Source organism: Pelodiscus sinensis, chromosome 6, assembly GCF_049634645.1.
Source record: "Pelodiscus sinensis isolate JC-2024 chromosome 6, ASM4963464v1, whole genome shotgun sequence".
In the NCBI taxonomy this organism is placed as follows: Eukaryota; Metazoa; Chordata; order Testudines; family Trionychidae; genus Pelodiscus; species Pelodiscus sinensis.
The window spans coordinates 115,772,969-115,781,714 of NC_134716.1; the positions used below are offsets into that span (position 1 = coordinate 115,772,969).

The following is an 8,746-nucleotide window of genomic DNA, read 5'->3' on the forward strand; positions in this document are numbered from 1 at the left end:
CCATTCGTACAATTTTACCTGCAACCAGTTGAGCAGCCTTGCAATGTCTTTTCCAACCAGCTGTGTGTGGTTCACAGCATCGGTATAGAGCTGATGGGCCAGGGGAAGCCAGTCCACTACCACCACATTAGCATCCTTCTCTCTCTTCTGAAGAGCAGTCACCAGGCTGCCCAGCCAGCTTTCAAACATGCCACTCATCTACAAAAGATCAAATTAGTTCTTTTTGGTCCTAGAAAGCGGGACACACACATGCCATTAGGTTAGCCTTTTAAACTTTATAATATACACATGGTCAGCTTGCACGGGGTACCAATTCTTGCATCTAGTACTTTAAGAGCAGAACTTTTACCGAGGTAACAGCAATGTGTTTGCACACCTGTCATTTAAAACGTTAGGTTTCTTCAGTCCAGTTCATGAGGCTCAGATACAAAACGAGGATGAAACACACTGGCTAGCCAATATGATTTTGCAGAGTTCTTATGAATACCTGCTAGGGTTGCCTGGTGTCAGGTATTTGCAGCCTCTGTCCAGTAAAAAAAAACAAAACCGAAAATACCAGACATGTAAAATGTCTGGTATTTTCTGTTTTTCCTCAGACAGAAGGCTGCTTGGGATATTCTTCCCCTGCCGCATATAGTGGGGAGTGTCTCTCTTTTTTTTTTTTTTTTTTTTTTTTAAACTCAACTTTGGTTCCCCCCCCTTTTTTTTGTCCCCCCCACCCAATTTTTTTCCTGCCATGTTCAGTATTTTTTGTGAAAGTATTTGGCAACCCTAGTACCTGCAACATTGCATCATTGCTTCTAATTAGGCCTTCAAGCACAAGTACTAGGAGGCTGCAGAGGACAGAACACAAAGTATAGTATCCTGTATATTCTTGACCACAGATTTATGTTTCCCCATACGGGAGTGAGGGGACAATCTAAAGGGGAGGATGTGTCCTTCTCACATCTCTTCTCTGCCCAGTGAGGCCTGCTTCCCCCTGCCTAAGTGCAGCCTGGGCCACCATGCTCTTCCTGCCCCATGTTACTTGTGGGGTGAGAAGGGGCCTCTGTTCTCTCCGTGCGCCTTACTCCCACACATTCAGCCATTCACCCTGGCAGAGAGCCTGGCTGGGAGGCTGCAATGAGCCATTCTCTGCCCAGGCTCGGCTGATAGGGACAGGGGTAAGCAAGCCAAAGCCCCTTTGGACTGCGGTATATTTCCGGTTCACTCAGCCCCTGTCCCTGGCAGCCAAGGCTGGGCAGGAAATGGGCCGTTGCTGCCTCTCAGCCAGACTCTCTCAGGTAGAAGCAGCTCCATTCCACCCCCGGCCTGGCTGCTGGGGAGAGCAGCCGAACATGGTGGGAGCACCTCTCTCTCAGGCAGGCCAGACTGGGGGGACACTCGCAGGCCCCTGGCCAATTTGGGGGCCACACAGGAATACTGGCAATCTGGCCCTCTTCCCTGCTCCTCATTTCCTCTCCCCAACCCCTCTGCTTCCTCCTGAGGTCAGAAGATGGAGCCTGTGTTGGAAAGTGTATTCCCCCTTCTAGGAGCTAACCAAGCCACTCACCTGAACCCCTTCCACCTCTCACGTGGATCTGGCCTAAGCCAATATTCCCTCCCTCTCGGCAGAGCTGGCCTGAACCACTTGTCCAAGTCCCCTTGTCCCCTGCGCAGTACTGGCTTAATCTTGGCCATTCAGCCCCCATCCTCCAAAACCCTTTTTTGGAACATCTGGGCATTCATCCTCTTTGCTCTTACCATTTTTGCCAAAAAAGTTGGGCCATCTGAGGCCAAAAATGGGACATAAGGTCACCAGGGGTAGGCCAAGAATCCCCAAACTTTTTCAGATACATCCCCCGTACATGGTCCGTGATGCACACCTCTCCTAAAAACGAAGGTCAGGGATTGTGGTCAGGCCAGAAGCGGGAACCAGAGGTGCTGCTAAGCTGCAGCAGGGAGCGGAGCCAGGGCAGGCGCTGGGAGCTGGGCTAGGGTTCAGTGGAACCACAGGAGGTTTGGGTGGTAATCTCACCTGCTTGCCTCCGCCCCCCCCTCCCCCGTGTTCCCCTCAGGGGGCATACCCTGCAGTTTGGGGACCACTGCCCTAGGCTTTGGTAAGAGCTGCCCAGGACCCTCCAATATCTCTTCCCTGCAGGATGCAATATGGCTTCCCATAGTGCCTCACATTCCCTGGGCAACTCTTACCACAATGCCAGTTTCTAGCCAGGTAGGACAAAGGGAAGGTAAAGGGGGCAGGGCTCCTGGGCAGCCAAGAGATGTGAGGTGCCTAAATGTGTAGGACCCCAATAAATCTTCTGCCTCTGGGCACTTGATCCTCCCTCCCCCCCCCCCCCAACACACACTGCTTCTAGGGTTTGCCTCTTTCTAGTCCTAATATGGTTGGAGTCATTTGTGCCGCCCAATTAACTAGCACACCGGAAATTAAATAGTGCCTAGGGCTACATACATCCCAACGCTTACCGTCCATCCATGAATAATAAAGAAGGTTTTAGCTGTCAAGTTGAATTTACAGTCCTCTAAACATTTGTCTTGGCCTATGGAGAGAGAACAGCCTTCATCTTCTGGAGCAGTGGAGGAGCGAAGATTAAACTTCACAGGTACTCCTTGAGCCTGTGCAAGTTCTTTTCCTTTCTTCAGCAGCACAGGAACATCATCTAGAGAGAGATCAGCAATGTTGTATGGTTACAACTTTTAAGACCTTATTCACCAAAGTAGGTGCAAGGCATCATTTTTAATGGAGTATTTTAAGACAGTGGTTCTTAAACTAGGGGTTGCAACTCCATTTTAATTAGGTTGCCGGGGCTGGACCTGAGGCTGAAGCCTGATCCTGAGCCACAGTCCTTTGTTGTTGGAAGAGGAGTGTCGTCATAATGACAGCAGGCATAATCAAACCTGGAGCTTCTGGAGTTTAGTGCATGAGCCTCGACTGCATGACCTAAAAGCCACCTGGCTCTTAGATAAGGCTGTAGAGCAGACTTATTATCTCTGTAAGTGGTCACAGTGCTACTAGATGGGACAGTACAACACACCCAGCAGGGGTGTCGGTTAAATGGTGTAATGAAGTTTGAGAACCTGTTTTAAGAGTTTGTTTGCAGTCTCTCTCTCATCAAATGAAGGCTGGGAGATGGGAAAACAGATTTTCCACTTCCTCAATTTGAAAAAGGGGTGGTGAATTTCTGGCTCAAACCCTAGAGTACATTTATAGATACTGCTGAAAGCGACCAATTAGCAGAAAGATTCCAAGACAGCTGCAAAAGGAGGATACCTCCACTCCCTTAAATGCCCTTGTATACCTCCTCTACAAGCAATTCAAAGTCAGACACTTAATACCCCCACTTATTAGACATCTGGCAGAGAAGAATTTCCCAGCTCAACCACTGTTTTTTGTTGTGTCAAATCAAGAAGCTTCACGCAATGTTCTTCTAAAGTTTTGGAAAGCAGATTCTTCAGTAATATCCAAAAGTTGCTGAGGCCTGGGGTGTCTTTAATGGAAGACTGGGACTTCAGTCGCTTTGCTGTAACTGAATGTCAGCCAGGTTCTCCTACAGTACAGCAGACTATCCTGATTACAGATTGGTGAGCTGCCCAGTCACTTTAGTTTGCTAACCACAGTAGCAGCGAGCAAACAACATGCATTTTAATTTGGAATTCACAGACATTGTAGGAGGGAGAAAGGATATGGAGGGGATGCTCTGCTATTGATTTAATTACACTGTAAATCAGTAATGCAGGGTAGAGAATGTTGATTGGCTTTCAAGAGCTCAACCAGACCAAAATGCATTGACCTTCCAAAATCTAAATATCATTGAAAATGCTGCAGTCCTTGCTAATGCAAAATCCCCATTGACTTTGATGGCAGTTTTGAAAAAGCATTACAGAATTTGCCTTCATCCTTGCCCTCCAATTAAAGTTCACATGGTAAAGGGGAAGAACAACTGGGTTTTTGTGGAGCAAGAAGTGTTATTGTTTCAATTTCATTTCAAAATTAGTGTCTAGTCTTACTGTTAGTGCAGCTTATATTAAATGAAGGGGAAGTCAGCCCTCCGGCAACTCCTGTGACTTCAGTGAAAGTATACCTGCTTTAGAGGACTGTGCCCTACCAGAGTCTTACAGCTAACTCGGAGGAGCAAGCACACATTAGCATGAGATTACATGGCTTTTATCACCACAACATGCCATTTTCCTTATTTCTGTCATGTTACCAAATGCCGGGATGCTGGAGCTCATGAGAACCCATGCACAGAACGAACTGCAGAGATGTGGACAAACTGGAGAAGGTCCTGAGAAGAGCAACTAAAATGATGAATGGTCTAGAAAACATAACCTATGAGGCAAGATTGGTTTGTTTAGATGGGAAAAAGAGAAGACTGAAAGGGGACATGAGAACAGCCTTCAAGTATCTAAAAGGTTGTTAACAAGGAGGGAGGAAAAGAATTCTCCTGCACACCTGAGGATAGAACAAGGAACAATGAGCTTAAATGGCAGCAAAGGAGGTTTAGGACATTAGGGAAAAATTCCTGTCAGGGGCAACGTCTAGACTGCACCTCTTTTCCGGGATACCTTTGGTATCCTGGAAAAGCTATGATGTGTCTAAGGAACTCAGCCGCATTCTTTCGCCATCCCTATAAACTTCCTTTCACGAGGAACAAGAGATGGCTTGAAAGAGAAGGTTTTTCTGAAATTTGGTGTGCAAATTTTTGGAAAAGCGTCCTCCCAAAGACAAGTTGGAAAAGATACACAAATTGCAGTATGCCAGGGTGGTTAAGCACTGGAATAAATTTTCTAGGGAGATAGTAGAATCTCCATCATAGTGGAATCTCCATCATTGAAAATATTTAAGACCAGGTTAGACAAACACCTGTCAGGGATGGTTTAGATGGTGCTTGGTCCTGCCATGAGTGCAGGGGACTGGATTTGATGACCTCTCAATGTTCCTTCCATTCTAGGATTCTGTGTGTAACAAGCTTCCTGTATCTAGGCTTCTAAAGAAAGAAGTGACACTTAGGAATGCTGTTAGAGGGCATTGTTTATGCCTTGCTATACTCGCTAACTAGAATCTTTAAGCAAACTTTATATAGAGTAAATAAAATATTTCAAGTGGGCAAGGGGAATTTCCATACATTTCCTAGAGAGCCTTAGCTCTACTGAACAGGGCTACTTCTGTTTCTTACCCCGTGCTTCCAATGCATGTGCCAACTTTCCACACACTAGTCTTATCAAATGCTTAGAAGGAAATCACACAGTAAGGGAGAACAACTTCTCCCAGCAGCTTCAAGAGGGTAGCAGAGTTAGTCTGTTACAGAAAAAAAACAACAAATGGTCTGGTAGCACTTTATAGCCATCTACACGTTTTGTTAGTCTATAAAGTGCTACCCGACCATTTGTTGTTTTTCTCCCAGTAGTCATTCCCTTCAAATCTGTTGTTGGCAGGAGACATCCACTTAAATTAACCCATTAGATTAAGCTGGAACTGTGAACATAAAGTCCATTTAGGTGTAGTTTTAATAATCAGTACACAAAGGTGTAACAGCCAAAGAAAAGGTTAAAGCCAACACGGAGTTATAAGTGGGACACATGCATGACTAGAAACTCACTGTGGTTGTATGTCTAGTCCATGCGCTAAGTTAGTGGATCAGATGTGTCATTGACAACGCATGGACTAGACACTAAACCCTAGAAGTTTTGCTCTAATACCAAGAGGTGCTGGTGTGTTACCTTTCAGAGGTTCTTCCTTTGCAACCGGTGCAAAATCCCTCGCTGCGTTGCAGCATACAATCCCAATGCACAACAGGAAAGCAGAGCTTCTCATTGCTTAAATAAGCCAGGATCTCTTCTTTTTTTCTTTCTTTCCCTTTTTTTTTCTCCCACTGCCGCTGGCCGTGCGCCAATCAGAGCCGGGGTGACAGATGCACACAGCTTCTTGGCGCCCCTCCTCCAGAAGGAAAGAGAGCCGAAGCACGTTAACGAGGGAGCTGGAGAGAAAGGAGCAAGGAAAGCGAGCAGAGTAACTGCGAGGCGCCCTAGCGCTGCCGGTGAAGCGTGCGTGGCTGCCAGGAGCCGAAAGTAGAGTTGCATGGGGAGTCACCTGACCCATGGCCAGATGGGATTTGGTTAATTTATTCATGGCTCCCGGATCAGATTGGTCACACCCTCCCCGACGCGAACCGGCAACTTTCCAAACACGCGGCGCGCAGCCCGCCCGCGGCTGAGCGAGCCGAGCGCTGGGAGAAGCATGGAACGGGTGGGAGGGAGCCAGCCGGGGGCAGCTGGAAGCAGCGTGAGCTGCCCCACGGGTGTCCCGTGCCCGGGGGAAGCGAGATAGTCAGGCTGGGGCACGGAACAATTGGGCGGGCCCCTCCACCCTCCCCGTGTAACAGGACACCTCCCGTGGCTGCTCCTCCGCCTCACCCCCAGCTGGGAGGCGCTCCCTTTGCCGGCCCCTTGCAGCCGCTGCTAGGAGAGAGCATGGCGTGGGGAGGAGATACTTGGGCACTCCGGCTCAGTTAGTGGATTTGAAGGGATTGGGGGAACGGGGGCGGGGAGTGTCTTGAGCCAGCCCTATAGGAGCTGGAAAGAAGGGTGCTCCTGCGCCTCCTGGCTTGAAGTGGTTTCCCTCAGATACAGGGTTCAGTAGCTGTCAGCAGCACGCCCACTGTACAAACGTTTCCAGCAGGCTTGGCCAGCCCTCACCCTTTACTACTTCCTCCTTGCCCCAGTGCTGCGGGCTGACTCCCAGCAATACCCTTAACACACACCCTTAACACACCCCCACCCCCCATGCTGTTGCCTTCTCCACCCAACCCTCTTCTCCCTCCCTATCCCACAAGTGCAGCTACTTCCTAATCCATTGCCCCCATATCTGTCTACACTCCCAGTGCACCTGTCAGCATGGGTTCAGTTCTGGACTTGGTTTTCTTCCATAGCTTGATTAGTGAGTTAGATAATGTCACAGGGTACACTTACAAGGTTCCATGCTGGAGGGATTGCAAGTGCTTTAGGGGACAAGCTAAAATTTCAGAATGAGTTGGACAACATGGAAAAATTGTCTGAAGAAAATAGATTGAAATTCACCGGGATCACATGCAAAGTATTCTACTCCGTAAGGAACAGTCAGTTTCACACATACAAAATGGAAAATGACTATCTAGGAAAGAGTACTGTGAAAAGGGAAAATAGGGGTCATAGTGGACCACAAGCTAAATTTGAGTCAATAGTGTGGCACTGTTGCAAAAAAGGAAACACCATTTTGGGATATATTAGCAGGAGTGTGGTAAGCAAGTCATGAGAAGTAATTCTTCCCCTCTCCTCTGCACTGTTTAAACCTCAGCTGGAGTATTGTGTCCAGTTCTGGGCACCACGTTTCAAGAAAGATGTGGTCAAAATGGAGAAAATCCAGTGAAGAGCAACAAAAAAGTTCTAGAAAACATGACCTATGAGGGAAGACTGAAAGAACTGGGTTTGTTTAGTCTGGAGAAAAGAAGACTGAAAGGGGATGATAACAGTTTTCAAGTATCTAAAAGGTTGTTACAAGAAGGAGGGAGAAACAGTATTTTCCTTAACATCTAAGGATTGGACAAGAAGCAATGGGCTTAAAATGCAGCAAGTGAGGTTTCAGTTGAACATTAGGGGTACATCTACACTGCAGGCTAAAGTCAAGTTAAGATATGCAACTTTAGCTGCCTTAATTGTGTAGCTGAAGTCGAAGTAGCTTAACTCAGCTTTTGGCACTGTCTACACAGCAGGAAGTCAAAGGAAGAACACTTTTCCTTTGACTTCCCTTACTCCTCAATGAGGGTTACAGAAGTCAGAGTAGGAAGCCTGCTGAATAAATTATTTTGAAATTAGTGTGCAGTGTAGACACAGACTAGGAAAAACTTGATAACTGTCAGGGTAGTTAAGCACTGGAATAAATTGCCCGGAGTGGTTGTGAAATCTTCATTATTGGGGATGTTTAAGAGCAGGTTAGACAAACATCTGTCAGGGATGGTCTAAATGACACTTGGTCCTGCCATGAGTGCAGGGGACTGTTAAGTCCCTTTTCATTCCTACAGTTCCATGGCACTGCTCCCATCTCTGTGGGTGCATCTACACTGCAGGGCTTAACTCGAAATTAGCTACGCAAATTGAGCTAGATCAGTTGCATAGCTTATTTCGAAAAAGCTTATTTTGAAACAGGGAGCGTCTACACAGCATTTATTTTGAAATAGAGCACTCTTCCTCAGATTTCCCATACTGCTCATACAATGTGGCTGTGTCTAGACTGGCCACTTTTTCCGGAAAAGCAGTTGCTTTTCCAGAAAAACTTGCCAGCTCTCTACACTGGCCGCTTGAATTTCCGCAAAAGCACTGACGATCTCATGTGCTGCTCCCGTTCGGGCAAAAGTCTTTTTCCAAAAAACTTTTGTGCAAAAGGACCAGTGTGGAGCACTAATTGCTGCTTGCTCTTACCATGAAAACGGCAGCCTTCAGGATGGGGCTCCTAAAAGCGAGGCATGGAGCTTGCTGAGCAGATGGTCCAAGGCCAGATTTGCTTCTGAAGAAAAGGAATCACCATATGTAAGCCCCATCTGAACGAACTCTCCCCTGACCACTAAGAATGAGCTGAGGAGTGGAAAAGGCTTCAGAACCAAACTCTATATACATGAACACACGCACTCTGCCGAGCAGAGCTGTGTTGTCAAAAGTGATAAACTTTGGCTGGTGCTGTGTTACCCCAATGGTAACTAGACCTGCTAAATCA

General features: G+C 47.1%; 1 protein-coding gene across 2 annotated transcripts in view; it reads right to left on the minus strand.

Moving 5' to 3' along the window:
- LIPG (lipase G, endothelial type) overlaps positions 1-6,189 on the minus strand; it is a 31,107-nt gene extending 24,918 nt beyond the window's left edge. The window contains exons 1-3 of one of the 2 annotated variants that reach the window (XR_003086869.2): positions 5,722-6,189; positions 2,467-2,660; positions 19-198 (exon numbers count right to left, since the gene is read on the minus strand). Coding sequence is in view for 1 of the 2 variants with exons in the window: in XM_006136736.4 (XP_006136798.1) it covers positions 19-198; positions 2,467-2,660; positions 5,722-5,815 (468 nt within the window). In the remaining variant the exon portion in view is untranslated. The remainder of the gene's footprint in view (positions 1-18; positions 199-2,466; positions 2,661-5,721) is intronic. The other variant, XM_006136736.4, reaches the window with a different exon arrangement.
- Positions 6,190-8,746: the final 2,557 nt, after the last annotated feature.